At 41.9% G+C, this 25806-nt stretch overlaps 2 protein-coding genes and 1 long non-coding RNA gene across 4 annotated transcripts in view; all 3 read left to right on the top strand.

The window, feature by feature from the left end:
* Positions 1-5604, top strand: part of nav3 (neuron navigator 3) — a 205652-nt gene extending 200048 nt beyond the window's left edge. Inside the window, exons 32-39 of the mRNA XM_022749315.1 lie at positions 356-524; positions 746-981; positions 1791-1945; positions 2221-2292; positions 2820-3016; positions 3174-3292; positions 3460-3663; positions 5485-5604. Of these exons, the coding sequence (XP_022605036.1) occupies positions 356-524; positions 746-981; positions 1791-1945; positions 2221-2292; positions 2820-3016; positions 3174-3292; positions 3460-3663; positions 5485-5604 (1272 nt within the window). The remainder of the gene's footprint in view (positions 1-355; positions 525-745; positions 982-1790; positions 1946-2220; positions 2293-2819; positions 3017-3173; positions 3293-3459; positions 3664-5484) is intronic.
* Positions 5605-11222: 5618 nt separating this feature from the next.
* LOC111224924 lies at positions 11223-13026 on the top strand. The gene is made up of 2 exons (XR_002665249.1): positions 11223-11411; positions 12491-13026. It is a non-coding gene; the product is annotated as an uncharacterized LOC111224924 (long non-coding RNA).
* Positions 13027-18923: 5897 nt separating this feature from the next.
* LOC111224896 (zinc finger protein 2 homolog) lies at positions 18924-23524 on the top strand. 2 transcript variants are annotated; one of them, XM_022749591.1, is made up of 7 exons: positions 18924-19013; positions 20014-20216; positions 20328-20420; positions 20583-20678; positions 20809-20919; positions 21209-21332; positions 22004-23524. In XM_022749591.1, exons 1-7 carry the CDS (start codon positions 18971-18973, stop codon positions 23485-23487), a joined length of 2154 nt encoding a protein of 717 aa, XP_022605312.1. In that variant the 5' UTR covers positions 18924-18970; the 3' UTR covers positions 23488-23524. The 2 variants fall into 2 exon arrangements, with proteins under 2 accessions (XP_022605312.1, XP_022605313.1); XM_022749592.1 differs by lacking the exon at positions 18924-19013 and adding an exon at positions 19072-19134.
* The last annotated feature ends 2282 nt before the right edge of the window (positions 23525-25806 follow it).

Here is a 25806-nt window from a genome sequence, read left to right as displayed (position 1 = left end):
TCTGCTTTCACTTGCCTGGAATTAAATTTCATATACTACACCCTACCTATGGATGACGGCATATTTATTTCTCTTTAAAATAACTTCTCTGATGTTAAACTACTGGTGCTGAAAACAAGGTCAAAGCACAGAACTTCATCGTATCACCATTATGTCTGATTTATTGTGTAAGATTCACAGACAGACAAAGCAAGATCCACAATCAATATGGCAAGTGATTGTAGATGTTGTTGCACAACAAGAGAGAGCGCAACATATTTTTAAGCATCAATACTGCAGTTCTTCATTTTTCACTGTCCTCTCTCGCCCCTCCCTCCCTCCTTCCCTCCTTCCCTCCCTCCCTCCCTCCCCACAGGAGTACGTGTTTCGGGTGGACCCTCTGACCAGCCTGGGTCTCAACTCAGACAGCATTGTCTGCTACAGGATGGGCGAGGTGGTTCGCGCCCACGCCTCCGAAGTGCCTGAGCTGCTGCCCTGCGGCTACCTGGTGGGCGACAACAACGTCATCAAGGTCAACCTCAAAGGTACGGCAGCAAGGAAGCAACGACTTTCTATTCCAGGATCACAGCAGCTGCTGAAACCAGGTTCAGGTTCTAAAGGAAAGGGTTTGATACTGGAGAAATTTATGATTCTTACGCATTATAAACGTTTATATTATTTCCTAGAACCTTATATAACAATATAAAACCTTACTACATTCATTTTCCCTCACAAATCAATCTCTTTCCTTCCCTCCTCTTCCCAGGAGTGAAGGAGAACAGCATAGACAGTCTGGTGTTTGACACACTCATCCCGAAGCCCATCATCCAGCGGTACCTGAACCTGTTGATGGAGCACCGTCGCATCATCTTGTCGGGACCCAGCGGCACAGGCAAATCCTTCCTGGCTGCAAAGCTGGCCGAGTACATCATTTCCCAGATGGGGCAGGAGGTGACCGAGCACAACGTGGCCAGCTTCAACGTGGACCAGAACTCCAGCAAGGTAGAGAGAACAGACAGGTTTTATGTTGTTGTGAAGGAATTAGGATCTTGGTGCATTGCAGTTTAAAGTTAAAATCATTTTGGGTTCACTTTTGCCTTCTCCTCTTCCGCTTGTGATTCCTACATTTCCCAGAACGCAACTTAATTTACTCCTTTACTTGTGAAAAGTGAAGGGTACACCAGACGCTGATTGGTTTTCTACCAAACAGGATTTGTGTATCACATGCAAATATGAACAGATCTTCCGAGATGTCTCAGCTGGTTGCATTGCATTGCTACTGTGCGTGTACAAATTGGTCTCTCTGCCCCCTCTGCCTTAGATTTCTCCCTGTATCATTATTGAATGCTGGAACAAAATTGCATCTCTAGAAAAAAAAAAAAAAAAACTGTGTGCTTTGATTCTGAGGGACTGATTTTTACAACCTGATATTTTTCTCTGAGGTTTTTAATCATTCTTGGGTGTGAGGAAAATACACCAGCATTGAAATAATGGGCCTCAGAATGTGAGATTGATCACCACTAGCTGTTTTTGATAACAGCAGTGGAAAACATTGTAATTTTTTTGTCCACAGAGAGAAAAGCTTGAACAGGAGTTAAATGTCAAATGTTGCCTGTTCAGTTTGAGGACTGTGATTTGCTGTAAACGTCAATTCATTCTTTCAGTTGTTTTTAGTTTGCATTTAAATAACTATAGGGACTAAAATCACAATGCTTCCTGTGAACTATTATTTACCAGACCTACAGTTCAAAATGTTGCATCCAAATCAGTGGGCACACATTAAGAACTAATGCTAATTCTTCCCTCCCCAGGATCTGCGTCAGTACCTGTCCAACCTGGCAGAGCAGTGTAACTCTGAGGAGACGGACACAGAGCTCCCCACTGTGGTCATCCTGGACAACCTCCACCATATCGGCTCCCTCAGTGACATATTCAACGGCTTCCTCAACTGCAAGTACCACAAATGGTGAGTCACAGCTCGTCCTCTCTTCCTAGCCAGGCTGATTGAAGTGCCCGGTTCTACTGTTGGTAGTCAACTCCGGTCAGTTTTATTTCTATAGGTCAAAATCCTAAATCACAAATCTGAAAAAAGAAAAACCCAGAAAAGTGCTTCTGCTGTGAGCGAGCAGGCAGTGATTCAGAAGGAAGCGAGGCTGGTGTCTAGCAGCAACATGATGCAGCAGTTATTAAGTGGAAGTATCAGTCAGTAATTATGTGTTTTGTTGTCTCCGTCTCCTTTAGTCCGTATGTTATTGGGACCATGAACCAGGGAGTTTCCTCCTCCCCTAACCTTGAGCTACACCACAACTTCAGGTTTGTGACAACCTTGGCTTCCACTGGAACAGCACTCTTTAAACTCAAAAGATTGTGATATTTGTGGTTTATATTGTGGTTAAAGTACTCAATGTGTTGTGATGTTATATTGTCTAAGGACTGTGATGTGCGCAAATGTTATTGGTTCCACAAAGCTATTAGCTTTAGCTTTATTTGCCTTGCATCATCTCACCTTGATTTTAATTGTCAATCAGCACATTATTTCACAGCTTGTAAACTAAAAGCATTCTTCCACAGGGAGTGCTGTAATTATGTGTCTTGGATAATTAGACTTAAATGAAAATGAATAGACTACAGTGCATGTTCTCAGTGTTGGATCATTTCTGCTTGGCATGTTTGACAAGCTGATGATTTGGCAAACATGAAGTCATTAGGGGAAGCTTATCATGAGCCAAACATTAATTTAATGTTAATCCATTTTAGTTGATACTGCTGGTAGAAAAATCTGAGACAACACAAGTCTCATCATCTGTAACTCGCTGCTTTGATGGTCCGTCCTGTCGTAGGTGGGTGCTGTGCACCAACCACACTGAGCCGGTCAAAGGATTCCTGGGCCGTTTCCTGCGGCGGAAGCTGATAGAGACGGAGATCGATAAGAACATGCGCAGCAATGACCTGATTAAGATCATCGACTGGATCCCCAAGACCTGGCAACATCTCAACGGCTTCCTGGAGGCACACAGCTCCTCTGATGTCACCATAGGTCAGTACACGCACACGCACACACACACACACACACACACACAGTTTCTGTTCAACCAATGCTAAAGCCTGTGTGGGGTCTTTCTACAGAACACACATTAATATTCAGTCTTTCCATCTTCCATCGAACAAACGCTCATCATCTTTTGTCCCTTCAGGCCCCCGTCTCTTCCTGTCCTGCCCCATGGACGTCGAAGGCTCTCGGGTTTGGTTCACTGACCTGTGGAACTACTCTCTGGTGCCCTACCTGCTGGAGGCCGTGAGGGAAGGGCTTCAGGTACGTCCTATAATACTTCAAATGAACTCTGTGGATCATCAGAATAAGATCTATTAGAAGTACATGATTTTAAAGGATTTTCCATTAAACAAAAAATGAATGACTCCCCGCATCATCAAAAAAAAAAAACCATGTAGGGCTCACCTTCAACCATACCTCTCCGACAGCTGTATGGCAAAAGAGCGGCATGGGAAGATCCGTCAAAGTGGGTGAACGACACGTATCCATGGAACGCCGCCGCGCTGCAGCAGGACGGTCAGTCGCTGCTCCAGCTGAGGCCAGAGGATGTGGGATACGACGGCTACAGCTCATCCAAGGAGGGAGCCTCGTCCAAGCAAGTGTCTCAGAGCGACACTGAGGGAGACCCCCTGGTGAGGAAGACATTAGACACTGCTAGTCATTCATCTGTGCTGTTAAGGAGCCTCCTATGGAGAGTTTAGTTTATTTAGAGCATTTAAGACAAACAGAGACTCAAAAAAATACCAAGTTAAAGCAAGATTTAATTAAAAGAGCGGCAGTGATAAATATTTGTCCCTCACATATGAACCATCACCCAGATGAAATGATTTAATTCAGTAAATCTAATGTCTATAATGCATGGTGCAGATTCATAAAGTCACTCAGTTCAAGGTTGCTATAGAAACCTGTGACATATGTTACCTTGGCGTTTGCAAGGTGAAGTAAAGAAGCTGCTAAAGTCACTCACACACACACATACACACACACACACACACACACACACACACACACACACACACACTGAACTATTGAGTGAGAGCAGAGAGAAAAGAAGGCAAATAGGCGGAGAGAGATAGAATTAATTTCCATTTGGTAGGTTATTGCAGCCCAAGAGGAATTAAAGGGTAGTCATCCAAAAACAACCGGCTTGATTTAGCAAGTGTGAGTGTGCCTGTGTTTGTGCTTTTGTGTGTGCGCTTTTGTGTGTGTGTGCGTGCGTGTGTGTGTCCAGTTTGAGCACAGGTGTTCCAAGACTCATTTTAGGAACACTTGAGGCAATTCACCAGATGCAGCAGCACTGCTGCATTATTTAGACCATTAGCTCTGTTACAGGGATAAGAAGTTCTGCTGTTTTATTATGGTGATTTACCATAAGCTTTTATAGCTCACACACACACACACACACACACACACATATGCACACACACACACACATACACACACACACACACACACACACACACACATATGCACACACACACACACATACACACACACAAAACAGAAGACAGTTTATGAGTAGGGCTTGACAATTAAACAAAATATTATCTAAATTACAATATGGAAAAGTGCAACATACAAGTCACAAATCACCCCATGAAAAATCACATCATTATCAGTTTTATATTTTTATATTTTTATATTTTAGCAAAAATGATTATTCCCACTAAAGTCGTGACTCACCACAATCACAATATCACAATATGATTTTTTTTTTTGCCTATCATTCAACCCTATTTGTGAGTCATTACATTGTTGTGTGTTGTTAGTAGGTGTAATAAGTACAATGGCGTCTTAGAGATAGCACTTCCTCGCACTTTGAAAGCCAAGCATCAGTTCTTTACTAGAAGAGGGAAAATACAGTGAAGAGTGTAAACATCACATTCAGTGTTTGACACTGTCACAAATGTGGTCATTCTGCTTTAGGTCGTAGGCGGTGTTGTACTGGAGTGCATTATACTGAAACGTGTTTCTAATATTTTGTATCTATGTGTATGTAGATTGGTGAGTGTAAGGCTATAGCCAACAGCCAGTTAGCTTAGCTTAGCACCAAGACTGGAAACGGGGAAATAGCTAGCTGGGTTCTGTCTAAAAGTAACAAAATCTGTCCACCAGCACCTGTGAAGCTAATTAACACTAGATATACTGTATCTCGTTTGTTTAATCTGTATAAAACCAGAGTGTAAAAATGACAGTTTGCTTTTTTAAAGGGGTGTAGGTGCTTGATTATTTGTTGTAACTACCTAGAGTCACTCAGGTTTGTAACCACTGCCCTCGATAAACCATATACAAGAATGCAGTAAACAGCAGTTGTCACTCAGGTTTAGATGAAAGGAAATGGGGCTGTAAATGTAATCAAACTCTAAGCAACACTTTACTGTGTCTGTGTCATGCTTGCCTTTAGTTTTCCAGCCGCAGTCTCTGTTAAACTGTTTGCCGTGTTGTGTTTGCAGATGAATATGCTGCTGCGGCTGCAGGAGGCAGCGAACTACTCCAGCACACAGAGCTGCGACAGCGACAGCACCAGTCACCATGACGACCAGCTGGACTCTTCACTGGAGTCGGCACTATGAGAGCGAGAGCTGCGCTGGGAGACACCGGAACCCTTGGATCCCTTGAACCTGGGAACATTTTAACCTCCATCACTAACAGACACCAACCCTAGTCCTGCACAGATGTATGATCTATGAAAAGTTTTATTATCTAAAATGATATACACACCATTTAAAATCAAACACCTATTTTTACATAATGATGGTGCAATATTAAATCAAATTATTCTAAATTTTAAAGAGCAGTCACCAACCTGATCGAAAAAATCACACAGGTTGGATCGTTTCTATTTTACTGAAATCAAACAGTGACGTTAGCTGGTCATTTGTAATGGGTGTATAACATTTTAAGAATACAACTTTTCAATACACTATATGTGTGGACGGGATGTGTCTGAAGTTGACTTCCAAGGAGTAAATCACAGTTCCTGCTCAGCCATGATGAGCCACAGTTTACTCCATCCATCTAACAGTGTGTCAGCAAAATGTAAGAAAGCCAAGAGTGACAAAACTGGATTTTAGTTTTTTTAAAAACCCAGTTATATCTTCAGATGTTTACAATGGGGGGGCATGTTCTGTTGTTTATGTCTTTCCTTGTTTACAGAGGTGCTTCACACACACACACACACACACACACACACACACACACACACACACACACACACACACACACACACACACACACACACACAGGCACACACTCATATAAATGCACTTACACACAGGCAGCAGAAGGAGACTTTCTTTTAATCAGAGGCTTCAATCAGTTCAAGCCCTCATCTTGACCAACAGTCCAGCCTGCCAAAGTGTCCTTGAGCAAGGCACTGTATCTCTACCACCTCTGGGATACCTGATGTCCAACCCCACATACTGAGGGAGGCAAGGAGGAGGAGAGCACTGTGGAGTGTTTTGAGGCGATGGAACACCCTCTGGTGGCTGTAATTGGAGGTTCTTAGCTCTTAGAAAACAGTGGCCGTGAACCACTGATTGTTGATCTTCACATACAAATTGGGATTCATCACAGATGCATCAGACTGATTTTGTGTTTAAATAATGTTAGTTAAAGTAAAAAAAACAGCTGTTTGTTGTGGTTAGCTGAACTGGCTCCTCAAAGGTTACAGCTCTGGTAAGGTTTAGGGCTAAAGGACACTTTTTTGACCAGTTGTTTACCACTAAATCACCTTTTTGTGTCTTTACTTTTTCTAAATATAAGTTGTGTACAGGCAATTCTGCACCTCCATGATGGCACCAGAAGTGGTTGATGTGAGACTTTTGCAAAGCCTCTACAGCCCAATTAGGATCACAAGACTAACATTATCATTGTGTACCAACACACACACACACACACACACACACACACACACACACACACACACACACACACACACACCCCTCCTGCCCTCAGCTCAGTCGTCAATGAGCCTCGTGGTGCTGGTCTCTTGCCCTGAACCTCGTCAGTGTCAGGCACTGCCAAGCCGCTCCTCGCCGGTCTGCATGCCAACAAGCACAATGAAAGCGCATTGTCTGTGTGTCATCCAGCCACATTGCTACTGTGAAGAAAAAATGGACAAGTGCCAATGTTTTCCTTTGATTTACTGCCAAATGTGCACACACACAACCATACGCATACACACAGACGTCCCATCACAATGCAGAGCTGACCATGGTTGTAGACTTAGATTAAGTTGTTTTTGGCTTTCCTCACTCTGAAGCATGCTGTCACTCGTTAGCTTTAAATGCACCATGAGAAGAGCAGGCGGCGCCCTCTTTGGATCATCACCGAACTGTATCAGTTAATCATTCGCTAAGCTCCTCCTCCGAACAATGATTGTCCAATCATGTTTGTCGAGCTTTGGATTCCTCCACCTGTCTAAGCAGTGTACATGCAGCTGTTGTAACAGATATACAACATTTAAAAAGTTGTAGGAAAGAGTAAGAATAGCTCAAACAGTGATAACTTCACAGATTTGTAAAATTCTGTCTGTGAGTATTATAACCCACTGTGTTGTGCTTTGGCATCTAATAAGTGTTTAAACACATAAATCCGTCCCTCCAAATGGACCTCCCGGCTCATATTCCATTGTCACACCTCCGCAAACGCACCCGCCTGCGCAGGGATTTAGCATTATGCAGCTCTGTCCTGCTCCATTCTTGAATTTAGGAAAGTTACACTCCAGAAACTCCAGCCAACATTACCTGAGATAGCATTGGCCAAACACATTGATTAATCCTCATCCTCAAAGCCCTGTCTCCTGTTGTAACATTAAAAGTGGAAACACACTGAAGTTAACTTATAGCTTTAGCCTCAGTCCTTTAGCACAATATAATATATAATCAAGTGCATATTTAAGACCAATTTTACAAGACTATCATTTTAAAATTAAGCAGCTGGAAACATGAAAATCAGCCAGAGATGTGGAGCTAACATTAGCTTAATTAGCTAGCTAGCTGCAGCTGAATTTCAAGTGGCAAATGTGCTATCTTTATCATCTTTATCATTGCAGAGGTGCAAAAATGGAAAGCTTGACAAGCATAGCAAGAGTAGCTAAGGGGGGTGGGTCTGAGCAAATGGCTGATTGCGAATAACTGAATTCCTGTGGCAACCTGCAGGTAGAGTTGGCTGCAACAGGGAAATTCAAAGTAACAGGAAAGCAGCAAACTGACTGAATGTTTCCACTCCAACAGATATAAATCAGAGCTATGGCACTGTTTGATCAATCAACAAAATATCGGTTGTACTGAATTGAATGTTTCAAGCTGTCTTGTTTGAAACTTGCCGTCACTCATGTGATGGTCTTGTTCGGCTTCTGCAGCCCTCTGGGATCCATGAGGTACCAAAAAAGAATCAGAAGTATTTTCAAATGCAAGTTAACCAGATCAGCCCAAGAGCTGAGTAAGGGAACAACGATACTGGTGCTTTCTCGCTGCCTTAAATGTGCAAAAGTTGGGGAGACATCTCCTTCTCCCATTGGCTATAGTGAGAAAAAGTTGGATGATGATGATGATGATTTGCTTCCCGCTACGTCAGAGATGCTGCTTGTAGTCGGAAAAACAGCCTCTTTTTGTTTGTGGTCGCTCCCTCTTCCTCCAAACCGCCCTTTCTTGTTTCTGACAGTTGAATTATAAAAGAATTGATGCTGTGTTTGAATTTAAAAACTGACCAATATTGTAAAAACATTTTAAAAAGGGGGTGGGGTATTTTTTAAGTTGTTATTTTGCGCCCAGTTGAGCTGGGCCCACTTGAACAGACAGGAGCACAACCAAACTGTTTTGGGTTTTCTAGCCTGATGAGCATGTTTTGAGGCTTTTTAAAGGGGATGCATTGAGAAGAGACCTTTATCTTTATGTATGCGTGTATTGGACGGAAGCCATTTTGAATTTTGATTGTCCTCTCTTTGTTTAACGAGTGGGTTGGTTTTGCACACTTTGAGGTGGGGGTGGGTTGTAAATACTTAAGTCTTGCACAGTGAATCAAAGATGCATTCTGCCCTGTTGATGTTACAATATGCTTAACCCGCTGAGTAAATTATTGTACTATGAGAACAGAGAAAAAAAAAAGAAATGCAAAAACTCAACACGCTGTCAGAAACAGGTGTGTGTCTTGTGGTGATTGGATGTTTTGCCTATGCAGGAGGCATACGGTGTACAGTAGGAAACTGTTTTTTAACTCACTGACATCACAGACTGAGAACAAAAAATAGGCACTTTTCCAGTCCCCCCCCGCCCGCCCCCTCCTATCCTGCCATAATATTCTCTGGATCCTCTCTGTCTTTAGGAATGCCTGTTGTTCCTTAGAAGCACTTCCTCTCTGGACATTTTAACCCACGCTTACCGCCACGTTAGGCTTGCCGGCTGTCTGAGGCACTGAAGCTGACCCGACACCGTACTGTATACATTTACCAACAACCAACAGGTGCTACTAGTCAGTCAGAGCCCATCAGAGACCAACAAGTCACATTGTCACAACCTCAGGACAATCCTACCCTCTACAATCCTACCTGTGTTCAGCTTCACGTGTCTCTGCAGCCGAGCCTCTGATGGTTCGCACATGTATCTGGCCAACTTTGCCAGCCTTGTGTCTGCAAGGGTGTGTAGTTGCATGCTAAGGGAGTAGTTACCATGGTAACAGGTTGCTCCTTAACTTGACTTACACCCATGTATCAAACCTGAGCTTAGATATCCCACATTTAACCCTCTCAGCTACTCTACACTCCTGTTGTAGGCCATTAGTTCCCGAGCTAGCAGAACGTTGACACCGTTAACAGTGTACACCATAGTGCTGATGATCAACTGGTAATTTTTCCCACTTACGCTTTGCAGTTACATCTCAGTTGAAAACCATAGCATTTACTCTGGTTTGAGAGAAAGTTTTCTTCTTTTTTGGGTGAAACATTTGTCCTTAAATGTTTTATATTTTGTACATTTGTATGTAACATATCATGTAAATAGACAGAGACAGTGATTTAACTCATCTGGAGGATTTTGTAGTCTTTGTAAAGCCCTAATAAATGGTATTTGGTGTCACACGAGCAAACAACATGCTGAGTTTTTGTCTTTTGTGTCCAGTTGTGTGGTCTGTTTATGGTGTGGAGTAGTAGTAGAAGTAGTAAGTAACTTCATAAATGAATTAAAAAATAAATAAATAAAGTGAATATGGAGTGTCAACATGTTACAGTGTCCCTGTGCTTTGAGATGACAAATCAAACCTTATATGTCTACTTTCTATTGTTAAACAGGACACTAAACATTAGTGAGTGCAATAGAGATGGGCCCAGGTGATAATATTTTAGCCAAAGTGAGTGTTACATTCTGGATGTTCTCTCTTTTTAAGCCTCCAGTTTATGTGCTGGTGACACCATTTGACTCCTTAGTGTCTATGGAGAAACTTCTTAGTTTGAAGGCACTGAATCTGGAGCTTGGTCTGTCAGAATGTAGCAATTAATTATCAATTTAAGTGTCACAGAAATATCTGAAAATTTAGCAGCAGTTTAAAATATAGCTAATAATGTAATATCTTAAATGAGTGACATTAGTTGTTTGCCTGTAAATTGTCTTTTCTCCAAATGACAGGGTTTGAAAAAAAGAAATTCTCATTTACAAGAAACTCTTATTTTCCCCTACTTTTTCTTTGCATGCACCTTGTTTAATACCACTAGTAAGTTAGCAACAAATACAGGAATAGTGTAATTTGTAGAAAATAAACATTGGTAATATCTCAGTTGCAATCTTTATTTTATTTACTTGCATATTAATGACATCAGGTACATTAATGATAACACTAAATAGAATCAAATTGTAAGATATGGTGACATTGTCATGTGTGGACGAACTGCTAGAGCCCAGAGTGTAACAAGTTTGTGGTGATGTGTTTCTGACCTCTAGTGTTTAAATACAAATTAATCAAAGACGTGATAAGCCGATATATACTCAGAATATGCAAAATAACACATTACAACATTACAGTTAATGTTGATTTAATTTAAAAAATCAAAGCCATACATTCAATGGACAGACAGTACAAGTAAAATGGAAGTAATTACAAACTAACTTAGTAATAGTGGTTTGCAAATTAGCACGTAATGGTTTTATTTTGAAGGACTACTTGACCGGTCGTGTGTTCTCTTCCGGGTAGCGCGCAGCTGCAGTCAAAGCAAAGATGGGACGCGGCGAAAGTCCTGTGACGGAGTCAGAGGAAGACCTTAAAATGTTTAAAACTAAAGGAGCTTCGGTGTCTTTACCGAAACACTCCTACTGGTTTGACTTCTGGCTGTTCGTGCTCTTTGACATCGTGTTTTTCCTCGTCATGTACTTCATAGTCCCATAAAAAGGTGAGTGGATGTTGGCGCAGAGCTAGCAGAGGGCGGCTACGGAAGTTTCTAAACTAATACGCTAGTTTTGTTAACGCCATGAGAAGTGATGATTAATTTAGGTGGCTCTATTTATTTGTCACTTTTTGATATGTCATTAATAGAATGTATTTCAGGTAAACACAAAGCCTAGAAGCTTTTATCCGTTAAATATACACCCTGACCACACAACCTGTGGGCTTGCCTGTTACAATATTTGTTATACACCAGAGGTCATCATAGTGGTGCCGTCAGTTACAGTGTAAATGTACGTTAAGCCCACAGATACCACAGGCTTTACTTATACACGCTGTATATATATATATATAGGTCATATGGGCAAACAGTATTCAAGCCCCTGCAGATTTTCATGTTACGTAATTGAACATAGTTGTGTGTAATGTATTTTTTTTGACACTGACCACATGTTGCCAATGTGACAACAGACTCAACAAACGGATCCAAAGTATGTTCAAATACAATTTAATTAATCAGACATTTAGCAGCAGTCACAGCATTTCGTCGACTTGGGCATGTCTGTATCAGGTCTGTGACCCAGGTTTTGTCTGGTTGAACTGGGACTGAGAGTGAAAAGCAATTTTTACGCCTTTCTAATTTTAAGCAAATAGGCCAAGCAAAACATTCAGTTTCATGTTATATCTCACATTTGAGAAGTTGGAACCACCAAATGTTTTGCCTGTTTGCTTCGAAATGACCTAATTTTATTACTTTATTTTCTGTCACTCCACTGATCTATTCATCAATTATTATATTCAGCTGTTATTCAGATTACCTTGGAAATGTTTACACAAACTTCCATTGATAAGAACTTTTAGATGACCTTGTTTGTTGTAGATTTGGGTGGAGTGTTCTTTCCTTCTTGCTTCTCAGCCCCACAACACACAGACACCCTGCCCTTATACAATACTTTAACCAGACATTTTCTCTAAACTTAATGTAGCTTATATCTATGTATTTGTTCTGTGCAGTTCTGCCAATTGTTTTTGCTGCTGTTTATGATGTTTAACATTTGTTTTGTATGTGATTATTTTTGTTAAAAGTTAGTCCCCTGGACTCTGGAGCCTGAGCTGAGCTGTGTTGGTCCCGCCCTGCTGTCAGGAATGATAACCAAGTCTTTCACTGAATTAACGCTGCGTTGTTTGATATACCATCTCAAGCTCCCACGACATGGACCATGGAACTGCAAGTTTTATGTACATGGCATACTGCTTTGATATCAGAGATTTGAACCACAGAACTCCGTCCTGCTGTGACCTGTTGCTAGTTGCTGAAGACTGTCTTTCTTCATGGTTGGATTAATTTTGTTGCCATGCGGAAGAGAAAGAAAATCAACTATTTTTATCATTGAAAAGTGGCAATGGCACCATTAGACATGTAAAATGTACCTGTAATATCACTAAAGTGCTATTAAGAGTATTATCCATATAAATGTTACCTAGTAGAGAAGGCCTTTTTTTGATGCAGTTGTTACTGTTAACAGAATTAATGGTGACATTAAGTAATTATACCACATTTTAGTTTCATGTTCAAATTGTCTAATCAACAACTATGTCCTGGAAAGAAAAGACCAATCTCACATGTGATGTGTATGTTTTGTCATAATAAGCCATCTGATGATCTGGTGTGGGGTCTGTTAAGACACCAGAGAAATGAGGTTACACTTGCGCACTTTAAAGAACAATGTGTTGTTGTGGAGTCTGATTCCAGCACACTAAAATGTTGACTGCAAATAAACTGTTTTCTACCTGCTAAATGGTGACAGTTTGATTTTTGGCATTATATAGTATTTGCAGGTCAACTGCTTTGTTGTGACATCACAAAGGTACAGAAGTCCTGAGTGCTTGTTTTAAGGCTCAGTTCCTGAATACAGTTCATGTGCCTTTCTCTTTGGACTGAGCGCTTTCACACTTTAACAATATTAATATAGAACCTAGGGGACACCTCGGTGGTTCACCTGGTAGAGCACACATCATTTATGCTTAGTCCTTACCACAGCGGCCAGGGATCGAGTCTGACCTGAGGCCCTTTGTGGTTTGTCATCCCCCAAAAAATGAAAAGAGAGATAGAATCCAGACCTGCTTTATACTCAAAAAAGACATGGAAATCTCACTTTATACATTATGGGACCTTTAAACAGCTGGACTTCTTTAGATGTTTCCAGGACCTTGTTCCAGGAATAGTTTATATCTGTTGATGGCAGGAGCTTCATTAAGAAGCAGAATATACCAGTATTTTCTTTGTTCTATCATCTCATATTGCTGAAAATCAATCACATTTTTCAATGCTATCTCCATGTTAACTCTGTATGAAGTGTCACTTCAGTCAGATGTTTGAATTTCTACAAGTCAAACTGCTGTAAACACAGATGCAACTGATGACATTGTTAAGTGCAGTGTTGCAGTTATTGGACCAGAGCCCTCGTTAGTGTCATTAGTAGCACCTGTGCTTGTAACAATGCTCAGTGAATCTGATTTATTTATTAACATTAGATGTAAAGTTTTCCTTGTGTACACAGGAGGCAGTTATTGTGCTCATGTCTGATGGGAAACAGGTGGTAGGTTCAGTGTCTTTCCTGCTCATTAACTGACCCAGAATCTGAGTGAACTCATTTACACTGATGAATGTGTCCTCAGGTTTGTAGAAAAGTGTAATCTTCATGTCACAGACAGCACAGCACACAACAGACTGTGAAGCTCTGTGACTGGATGTTTCTTACTGAAATCCAGCTTGAAGTTATGATGACATCATGATGACATCATGATCATCACCTCCTCTATAGGTGAAAATTGGTCATGTTGTGGCTGTGATGAACACTGCAGCCTCCATGAGACGATAGTAGGACTTGAGACTAAAAGTCATGTTGCAGCTCACTCTGTATTATCATGTAGGTGTCCAACAAACCAGCAGCACCACCACTATTTAAGTGTTCATGCTGAAGATAAGAAGAAGAAGTTTGTCTAATACAATTAAATTTAATGAAATAAAATTTGATGAAAAGGGAGGAATGGGGGTAGAGGGTATGGGGAGAAGGGGGAGGAAGAGGTGGAGGGTATGGGGAGGAGGGGGTGGAGAAAAGGGTGATAAAGGAGGAATGGGAAGGGGGGATGAAAGGAGAAGTGGGGAGAGACTAGAGATGGCTGCAGGTCCAGGTCCAGTTACTTGTTGGAGGAACAGCGGCCGAAAAGCCGCCGTATCCACAGAGGAACCTGTTTGGGCCGAGCCTCCTTCGCCTCATTCTCGTCCTTCTCTTTCCTCTTATTTTTCTGATCCTTTTGTTGTTAAAGTGATTAAAAGACAACACATCAGTACAGAAGTAACAATCAAAGGCTACAGTTTGACTAACGTTTTCAAGTCAAAGACAACTAGACTTGTTTGGTTCTGAAGAGCCTTTATCACTTCACCACTCAAAGTTTGAAACACAAGGATTCTTATGATTTCAGATCAGTTAGAGAATGAAAAGAAGGAAAGAAAGCAGGAGAGATGAGTCCTGAACAAACAAGAAATCCAGCTGCATTTGATCCATGACCAAGACTTCAGTCTTATCTCATTGGTTATAGTAAAATATATTCTTGTGTATTTCAATGTGATCTCAGTGATTTTAATCTCCATGTAAATGCATCCTTACCTTTGAAAGGATTTTGCAGAAAAAGCGGCAGAAGCCGTTTCTCCTCTTAGCCTCAGTCTCCTGGACACAGACACACTGGCTGAAGGTCTCCTCATCACCAGAGTCTTTGGACTGACACTGAGAGGAAGTGCTCGTGTCTTCATGGAGCTCAGGTGGAACTGAGTCGATGGCAGACAGAGAGGAGTCTGGTGACTTGTCCCCGTCCTCCGTGTAGTCCTCCAACTCCACTGGCGTGACCCTCAGGTCCGCTTTGCTGTTTTGATCACTCTGAGGTTCAGTGACATCTCCCACTGGGGCTGGCTGGATCTTTGACATCAGCCTTGCAATCAAACATCTCTTCAACAGAGAGTCCCTCCTCCTGGTGCTATGTCCTCTCGCTGCCTTCTCCTCTTTGTTGTTGGGCTCCAAACTTTGTCGTTTCTTAATCCTTCTCATGACGAGAGTACCTCGTCCTGTGAGGAAGGATTTCATTGTTGAAATAGCTCCTGCCAAACACTTCTCTCCTGCTCTGTCTTTGGACACTCGGCTGCTGGCAGGAGCAGCGGTGCTGGAGGATGCTTGTGTGGTCAGGACAGAGTTGACCTCACCCAGCACCTCAGTCACTGTGGCCTGTGTCAATTCAGGAGAGATCCTTGCAGGGATGTCCTCACCGATGACCTGACAAACAGCCTGACTCAAGGAGCTTTCCACACAACTTTGGATGTTGCAGTTGAAAAGCTTCATCAGGTGCTCTGAGGACATGGGGCCGGTCAGGTTGAAGGTGCCAGATGTGGAGGACGACTGTAAGATGGTTCTAGTGACAGAGTCTGAGATGTTCTTCAGCACGTCTGTACACATGTCAGTTAGCTGCTCCTTCACACCTCGGTTGTAAACACCTTCACTGACTTCTCTCCACTGTCTAAAAAACACAGAACAGAAACACAAGGTGAAGCACAGAAATAATCCACACAAACGTCTTAAATGTGTTCAAGTATCCACTGGAGTATCAGTGGGAGAACAGATGACCTACTCTTCAGTGAGACTTTCAAAGAATCTTCTTATTATAGAGGCGATGGTGGACGAATTCAGGACAGGTTGCTGTTCTGATGCTTCTGCATTTTCCTCCTGGGAAAATACACCCCTTCCATCCTCTTCAGAAGATCCTGGGGGCAAACAGATCTCCATGACGTGGTGTTCGTCAGCCTGTGGAGGGTCAGCAAACAGTTGCTCTAGACCAGAAGACTGTTGGTCCTCAGCTGGAGTCTTATCCTGCTCCTTCTGGCCCTTTTATTTAGAATTAAAAGAAAAACAATTAAAGTAAGTAAAAAGAGAAAAAAAACAAACCTCAAAAATTGACTCAACTGAACTCAAAGGTCATCCAACATAGAGTAACTTACTTCTTCCTCCTCAACCAGCTCCAGAGGGGTGGAGGTCAGGTCAAGTTCTGCAGAAGCTTCCGCTGAAACCTTTTTCACCCTCTTGGTCATCTTCTTACGAAAACTTCTTGTCCACGGTGATTTTATCTTTTTGAAGACTGGCTTACCTACTAGTTTGATTTTGCTGCCAGCTGCAGGTGCCAGTGTTCTGACAGACTTGGTGGACTGGAGTGTCTGGAGAGCCTCAGTGGTTGTTATGATGGAAGAAGAGGAAGCACACGAAGCTGGTCTATCGCTCTCTTCTGACCAGATGGAGGTGCTAGTAGAGTATCCTGTGTCACTTGACAGGAGCTCATCTCTGTCTCCAAAATACTCTTCCTCTTGGTTCTCTGGACCCACAAAGCTTTGACATGCTTTTCTAATCTCTTCGCTGAGATCCTGAGCCTCATACAGAATCTCATCAGAGATGTCTGAGTCGGTGTTGGACGGCCAAGAGTAGCATGTCATTATGCTCTCTTCAGACGGGGCTGGAGAGGAGCAGCGGTAGGTGACGTCTCCGTCCTCGACAACGCCCCCATGATGCTGAGCAATCACTTGCTGCACAGCAAGTGCAGCAGCCAGTTCGACCACGTCTGAGACAAGTGAGTTGATGATGTCATCAAAGTTGTCTTTTTCCTTGTCCATGGGTCTTGACATTATGTTCTAGTAGAGAAACATGTAAAGCAGTGCCAGAAGGAATATTCAGACCCTTGTCTCACATGAAGGTTAAAGAACCACAGGGTTTAAGTCCTGAAACAGAATTCTACTGAAGTAAAGTATTAGCTGTATAATGTACTCGGCACACAATGCTGATGTGACAATCAGTGTTGGGGTTGATTTTCATATTGAAAACTAGGGAACCATTTGGTCTCAATCCAACTTTAAACCTTCATTCTTTTTTTTCATATCAGCAGCAGGATTTCCATGTGATACATTCATTCTTTTCATATATTGTAAATATATAAAGTCTTACTTGCTGTATTGTTGGATTGTGTAGTATACAACCATGTTCCTACTGTTTTAGACACTTGCTTGAAGATTTTCTTTGTCAGTCTTTCGGTGCCCACGTTTTAATATCATATGTGCAATAGTTTTTGTTTCATTGTTTGCCTTTTTATTAAACCTTGTAATTTATCTTTTACCTAGATTCTTGGATGTAATATGATATAATGACAGTAAATTTTCATCTTTTTTCTGTGTAGAGCAGGACAGTCAAACAGATGCTGCCTCTCCTCAGTGAATTAACTCACTGAACCACAGAATTGTTTTTACTAACAAAATCTTCATCACCTTTTTAAAAAAACAATGTTTTTAAACTGTGCAGATTCATCTCTTAACTCTAAACTCACTTATTGCTGCTGTTTCACTAACATGCATTTAATGTATTTACCTGTCTGTGTGCAGACATCTTCAGGTGAGCCGGGTTGATGTGCCGTGCCTCTTCCTTTTCTTCCTTTCTTATTGCGCTCTGTGGTTTCAGCTTTTGTCAGTGTGATAATACGTTTGAAGCTCTGTACAGATAGTGTGACTGTTCACTGTGAGGAAAAAGCTGAAGTGAGACCTGTATCTGCAGAACGCGGTAATTGCTGCACTGTGAGGTCATACAACTCTGTGTTCTGATAGAACTGTCTGTGTTCTGATAGATAGTGTTCTGTTTCCTTTCTATTTTTGAAGCCTATTATAGATAAATATATTATTATATATTTAATATATTTTCTCTGCCTCTTTATCTGTTTTTTTCTAATTGAAATTAAAGTTTTACTATTTAAAAGTCAAGTCAACTGAAAATGTACAGTTTGTATAAAATGTCTAATTACTTGAAGTTTTCTGACTTGAAATAAGTTGAATGAATGAAATGAATTGAATTCAATCAGTTTCCGAAAGACACATGATCAGCACGTCATCAGGATGTTGTGGGTCCAACAGATTTATTTGTATGTGGAGACTGAGCATGTGTCATGTTAATAATGTAATTGACATTTCATTAGAAACTTTGCTGACCCTGTGACCTTACTCTTGTGTCACTCACATACTGAAGTGTCCTCTTTGTACTAAACAGTTTTCAAAATTGCCATGAAATTTCACGATATCATTTCTGCTCTTCAGAGGATGAACTCTTTTTAATGAACTCTCCTTTAGCGCCACCCTGTGGATGAATATCACAGTTTTAGCTCCTCTGCTGGAAAAGCTCTATGAAAAGCAAAATTAGCAGAAAGCTGTAATTTATGTGTTGACTTCTGATGTTTCATGTGACTCTGGATGCAGTTTTTCTTCTCTTCCAGAGTGAGGCAGCAGCTCTTCTCTGTTATTCAACAACTGCCAACAACTTTTCGTGCCTCTATGAAAGTCCATATGTACATACACAGTACCTATGCACATCACTGGGTACTTTTAATTTGAAAACAACGCACACGTGTTTCCGCTTTGCAAGAAGCTAACAACAAATGGCTTGTAGCATGTGGTAGTTCAGTGACTTTTAAAAGTGTCTTTCTATTGCCTTAATGATGGAAAAGACTGTCCGTTCCTATCAGATGGAAAACACAGGTCCGTTTCACCGGCGTGTTTCATGATTCAACTGCAGCTAACAGCGAACTAGCTTTCTTGCGTAGAGTCGTTAGCACATAGCCCGTAGCTAACAGCAGTGATTGTAGCTAACTTACCCAAAGTAAGCACAGCTAAACGTTGAGTTAAGGCAACATGTACTGTATTTAAGCATTATTCTTCAGTAAACTGAATTATCATGTCATTTCTGATTCTGACAAGAAACCAGAATGTTTGCTTAAGCTGCATGTCCCACTGTTTGGTTAAGTGGATAACTAAGCTAAATCATCTCCCAGGGTAAAGGAGCTGAGGAGCAAAGCAGAGTCTTATTGTTAATCTATGATGTGTGAGAGGAATTTCTTGGTGCAGTGGTTTATGTCTCTTGACATGTACAGTGTCTCACTGTATATGTATATTATGTATGCCTTATATCTTGTGCGAGCAAAGTAGACAAAGACTAAAAAAAAAAAATGCAAGATACTAAAACGGAAAACGAGATGAGGCTAAACACAAAACATTGCTGCAAAGAGAGCTGTTGTAAATCCTCACTACAGTTTTCAGTTCTGAGATGCACTAAGTCTGATGTTTGTGAGTTTTGTTATTTGCATCAGTTTTAGTTTCCTGCACTAGTTTATTTTTTCAAAGACCTCTGACAGCTCACAAGCTCTCACTGCTGTTTGCTGTGTAATTTGCTTATTTTTTATTAGGGCAGTTTCCTGATCAATCTTAAAAAAAAAAAAAAAAAAAAAAAAAGGAAAATAAGTCATAACATCTGAAACAAAAGGTTCACTGATTGACCTCACCTCCTTAACATTCAAGCCAAGTTCATACTTCACCCTAAATTGTCACCACACACCTCACCCACATGTTTATATTGGCAGCCTGCACTCATCTGAGTTAGGTTCTACCTCTCATGTACACTTATGGCACATCACAAGAGGACACTTGTCACTTCACATACACATGTCATGACCCTGTCCACCCCATGTCTGTGTTTGTACAGATGTATTCCTGCCACTGTCATCGCTGAGGCTGCTGATCCCCCCTCTGCGGCTGCTCTCTGCAGCCATGTGGCAGGTGGCTCAGCGGAGAGACGTTCTTGATTATGAAAAGCTGGATGAGTTTGTGTCATTGGTGACGGCCACAGTTCCAGACCTGCTCAGTCCAACGCAGCGAGGCAAACTGCTCCTCCGACTGCGATCGAAAGTGAGTCAGCGGGTTTCAGATGAGTGAAAAATGTTAATAATCATACAATAATGCCATACTTTATGGATATGCTTCATTCTGAAGGGACTCCTTTGTCTTCTTTCTCCTCAGATTATTCTTGAGCTGTGCAAAAATGAGGAAACGGCCAACATTGTGTGTATACAGCCTCACCTAGAACGAATCCGCCCACCAGGGTACACAGGGGTAAGTGAGTGCAGTGTTTTCACAATGGCCTTATTACAGTTCCCCCAAAACAGGGGACAACATGTCAGTGCTCTTTAACATTGTCACATATACCACACAGTGGCACATTGATATGCTTACACTGTGTGAGATGGTCTCAGTAACAAAGACAGTGTATTTCAGAGTGGAGATGCAGAGGTGGATGCAGAGGAGGCTATTTTCATGGAGCTGATCCAAACACTACTGAAAGACCCCGCAGAGAGGGAGCATTTCTACCAGGCAAGACAGCTTCACATGGAGCCCAACTGAAAGATTTTTTTTTTTTTTGTTGTGTACTTCATTGTTTTCTGTAGTTATGCTCCGCTCCACAGTTGGATTTTTGAGTAACTGTCACCTTTGTCTTTCCTAGGAGGTTTTTCCAACAGAATATGGTCTCAGCTACGACACAGACATGCAGCTCCTTGTGTGGGAGTTTCTTTCCAAACTGGAGAAGCTCCTGCCAGTGCCAGACCTCGGCCAGGTAGGATATGACTGCACAAACACTACAGCAGCTGCAACTGGACACACACACTGAATCATCATTGTAAAAAACACTAGTAATGACAAATTTAAAAAAAAAAAAAAAAAAAAATGATATAAGTATCTGCCTCAAAAATCCAGTAGTAGTCAGGCTATAGTTACTAATAGATCTTTTTTTTATTCCTTACTAATATAAATCCCACCTGTGAAATAAGCTCTGTTTCATCCTCTTAGCTGACTGTATGATCACACTTGGATACAGAGTTAACTTGTGATTCCTCCATGAACAGACAGTGTCATGGCTGACCTCTGCGCCCTCCGTGCTGAAGGACTGCCTGCAGCCGCTCTCCAGTCCTGATGACCTAAGGTCTCTCCTGCAGCACCACAAATGTCTCGAACACCTGGGCACACAAGGTAAAACAGATGCCTCGGTCATATTAAGGAGCTAATGCCACAGAATCAACCACATGTGAGCAAAATAAGAGCCAAAGTCTCACTTTTACATGACTGAAGTGGTTTGAAGGATTTGGGGGGCTTATATTTACAGATGTGACTGTTTCACAATGGGGTGTGTCATAACCTCATCACCAGGGCTGTGATGGTGGCTTTGTGGTTTCTGAAGAATCCTGTCTGTATCAAATATGTTTGATATTTGTAAAGTCTTACCAGGTGTGCCAGCGTGGACAGTGACATTTTCACAGTGCTACTGTGGAGCAGATTTTAGATGGATAGATAGATAGATAGATAGATAGATAGATAGATAGATAGATAGATAGATAGATAGATAAAAATGACTGAAGACATTTAGTTGTTTTCCTATTGCTCAGGTATTTTTTGGTGGATGGAGGTCTTCATAAAAATGACTCGTGTGGACACAAGCTTTCAAATTAACACAGTTTATTGTGGTCATATGGGAGAAGACCTAGACCTGAAGGCTGGAAACCACGACCTCACCTGGGTATCTGAACTCAGCAATGTTGTATGTGAAAAGCAGTTCAAATTTTCATGCAGACAACACAACAAATAGTTGAGGGGAATGAGGGAAACATAAAACAGCTCCCTATGTCCTGTGTGTTTTTGCATAGGTACCACTGTGGAGATGTCCACCCAGGTCTTTGCCTGCTCCGAGTGTCCGTTCTTCCACATGCAGGAGTCCTACCTGCTGCAGCACATTGAGCACAGTCACCCAGAGCACTACAGCAAAGTCCAGAAGGCTGCGGAGACAGCTGAGGCCCCCAGGAAGAAGGTCCAGTTCCCTCAGTTCCCAAAGCCGTTCCCCATCCACGACAGACCTGACCCTCACATGTGCCAGGAATGTGGTAAAAGTTTCACACGCGCGTCAGACCTGACACGTCACCAGCGGACACACACGGGCGAGCGCCCGTACACTTGCGACGAATGTAAGAAGGGCTTCAAGAACTCTTGGGATCTGACCAGACATCAGCGCATTCACACTGGAGAACGACCCTTCCTCTGCTCCCAGTGTGGCAAACGCTTCACACAGATGGGTCTGCTCAAACTGCATTTCGAACGAAGCGCCTGCGGCCAGACATACAACCCTCTCCTAGACATAACGACGGAGGTTGTAGTAGCAGAGGAGACATCGGAGAAAAGCAGCAGTCAGTACAAATGCCAGAAATGTGGCGAGAGCTTCAGTAGCATCCTGGAGCGGCTGAGACACAGGCAGGGGCACGTGGTCAGGCGCCAGTACAAATGCTCTCAGTGTGAGAAGATCTACAGCCGAGCGTCAGATTTAAAGAGACACCAGATGAAACACACAGGTGAGCGGCCATTTTCCTGCGAATGTGGGAAAAGCTTCACCCATGTGTGGCTTCTGAATAAGCACCAGCGGATCCACACCCAGGAGCGTCCGTACCCCTGTGCAGAGTGTGGGAAGAGCTTCACGCAGCTTCAGATACTTAACAGACACCTGCTGACTCACAACGGACAGCGGCCTTTCCAGTGCTCCCACTGTGAGAAGAGCTTCACCCAGCTGGCCAGCCTCACCCGCCACGAGAGGATCCACACAGGTGAGAGGCCGTACTCCTGCACCACCTGTGAGAAGACGTTCCTCACACAGGGAGAGCTGGGCAGGCATCAGCGCAGCCACAGTAACTTCAAGCCGTTCAGCTGCTCACAATGCCCCAAGAGCTTTAAAACCAAGCGCGCTCAGAGCGAACACCTCAACACACACACCGGCGAGCGTCCGTTTGCATGCACGCGCTGTGGGAAGAGGTTTGCCAAGTCAACCTCACTCGTCCGGCATAACCTGACTCACACGGGAGAGCGACCCCACCAGTGCCCTCAGTGTGGAAAGACCTTCCTCACCTCTGGTGAGCTGCTCCTGCACAAGCGCATCCACACAGGAGAAAGACCTTATCCCTGCTCCTACTGTGAGAGGAGGTTCAGGTGCTCCTCTGACCTCAACATGCACATCCGAACACACACCGGGGAGAAGCCACACAGCTGTCTCTTCTGTAAGAAGAGCTTCTCCACGTCCACGAGGCTCAAGAGACACATGCGCACACACATGGAGAAGGGGATAGTTGTGGAGTCATTTAATCTTTGAGCTGTCAGGAGCTGATGATGTATTTATTACGACACGATGATTCTCATCATTAAATAATAAAAACTGTCTTAATTGAATTGTTTCATTTATTTTTTATAATGTTTCATAAAATGTTGATGTTTTTGTTCAGAGCAGCTTTCAACCTCCAGAGGAGAAGAACCAGATGACGAACCAGTGCTGAAGGTCAGTGGTTCTCAATCTTTTTGGCTTGTGACCCTTTGAAATTAAGCAATGTCGATTTGAGGCCGACTGTCAGTAGTTGTGTCAGTAGATATGTCTTTGAGATGCATCTAAAATGTTGCTTTGTGTGCCTAGGACTGTGAAAACAATCAAAGAATGAAGTTTTAGATAACTAAAGGAATACCTCACCATTTTAAAAACAATAGGGAGAGAAGACAGAGATAACATTTAGGCTATAGTGAGAACAGTTCAAGAGGAGGAGAATCTGAAGGACGGTTGCAGGAGAGGAGAGCTTGGGAAGAGTGATAAAGCCGAGCAAGGCAGAGCAGAGACATACAGAGAGGACAAATGGGATTTCCAGAGAGAAACAGAACCAAACTGTTCACAGAGGAACCAAAGAAAACCAAGATCCATGGAAGTGATGAGAGCACAGACACTGAAGCAGTAAGCAAAGTCCAGGACATAGGGGAGATGTGTGGCCTGGAAAAGAAATATATGAACAATATAAAGGAACAGAAGAAAAGGAAAATAGAAACAAAAGGTAGAACGAGAGAAAGAGGTCACAAAGATGTCTGAAAAAGGGAGAAGAAGGACAGACATATTGAAGATGGTTCTACTGAGGACTGCTCAGAAATCCACGGTGAGCTCTTCTTACATTTAGTGTTCATCGTGATTGTTAATAGCTCATATATTGATTGATTAATTCATCTGTGTAATGTTGGAAATAACTTATGTTGACATTAAATCAGCAGCGTCGTTAGATCTTTGGTGACTGATTATCGGCTTTTGGGTAAACTGACAGAAGTTTGTCTCATGTTACATTCAAGAGAGAGACATCTGTAATCCACTCAAGCCTTTAGATCACATTGTCTGTAGGTCTACATCCATGATGAGCTGGTCTGATGTTGTAGATTTAACTGATTTTTATCATCCAAACAGATTGGCAAATGATTGAGGCCTGCAGCTGTGTGAAGGCAGTGGGGTTAATCATAAAAACAGACAGATTTAAGGTGTAACAAGACTTCAGGCTGAAACATTTGATGCACCTATAGTCCTGAACACATTTTAATAAATGGTTCCCAACCATTTGAACTTGTGACCCCTTAAAATGAAGTCATATCTACTTCCCTTGTGATACATTTGAATGAGTTGTGAGCAGTTCCACCCCCTGAAAAAGACAAATATCTGGTCTTTCACAAGAAAAAAAGCGACTGTTAAAATCATAAAAAGGTACAGCTGATCAAATTAAGTATGTGTCATTGTTCCTGTTCTGTTAATCATCTTGCAACCCCTTTACACTGTGTGATTAGGGCTGTCTGAGGCGTATGTTAACAGTCGGGAGAGAAACTGGTACAATCTGTGGTTGTCAATCAAATATAACTTCTTAACTGAATTTAAAAAATATGATAAAATAATTATGGTAAGTGATTTGTTTCCATGTGGATGACAATACAAATGTGTCAATTTGTAATTTTTTTTAAAATTGTAATTGCAGCCTTTAATTTTATTCAACATGTCAAGGCTCCAACTAATGCACTAAGCATTTCATTTGGCTACTTAAACTTAGCTGACTTCATCTCTGATCATAAATGTGTCATCTTTTAGTCTAGCACACTGCACACTGTGCTCTCACACATTTTAATAACACATCTGCTGCTTTATTTTCAAATGCTGATTATGATTCTTCAGCCCAGGGCATATCTGAACTTTCCCAGGTTGATGATTTAGTAATCTGTTTTAATAGTGCTTACCAGGCCACTTTGGATATATCAGTCTTTATAAGTACAGATACACCTACAAACAATATTTGCTGCATAACATCTATATACCGAAGTCTGAATTATCTCAATTTTGCCTTTTCCAGTGATTTAGTGTCCCTGGTGGCTGTTCAATTGTTTTACATAAGGTTTAACACAATAGTGTATTTAAGTATTAAAATTAGGAATAGTGACATTGTTTCTTTATAACACAAATACATATTAAAGAAAGAATCTACTTAAAACCTAGAACACCCACGTGGCTATCACATGGGTTATCATTACAACACGAGTTAATAATAAATATTAAAATTCCCTCAAAGTTTCCCGCCGGACCGCTTATCTGCAGGGACTTCCTGTTCCACCCACATTGTCGTGTCGC

This window comes from Seriola dumerili, unplaced genomic scaffold (genome assembly GCF_002260705.1).
Source record: "Seriola dumerili isolate Sdu_G_001 unplaced genomic scaffold, Sdu_1.0 BDQW01000138.1, whole genome shotgun sequence".
NCBI lineage: Eukaryota > Metazoa > Chordata > Actinopteri > Carangiformes > Carangidae > Seriola > Seriola dumerili.
This window is presented reverse-complemented; position numbering and strand designations above follow the sequence as displayed.

Excerpts from the sequence above, each read along its gene's own strand:
- LOC111224896 (XM_022749591.1), top strand. The coding sequence starts at position 18,971 with ATGATGGAAAAGACTGTCCGTTCCTATCAGATGGAAAACACAG. Across the intron at positions 19,014-20,013 it reads CTATCAGATGGAAAACACAG|ATGTATTCCTGCCACTGTCA; the intron begins GTCCGTTTCACC and ends GTGTTTGTACAG. Across the intron at positions 20,217-20,327 it reads TCCTCCGACTGCGATCGAAA|ATTATTCTTGAGCTGTGCAA; the intron begins GTGAGTCAGCGG and ends CTTTCTCCTCAG.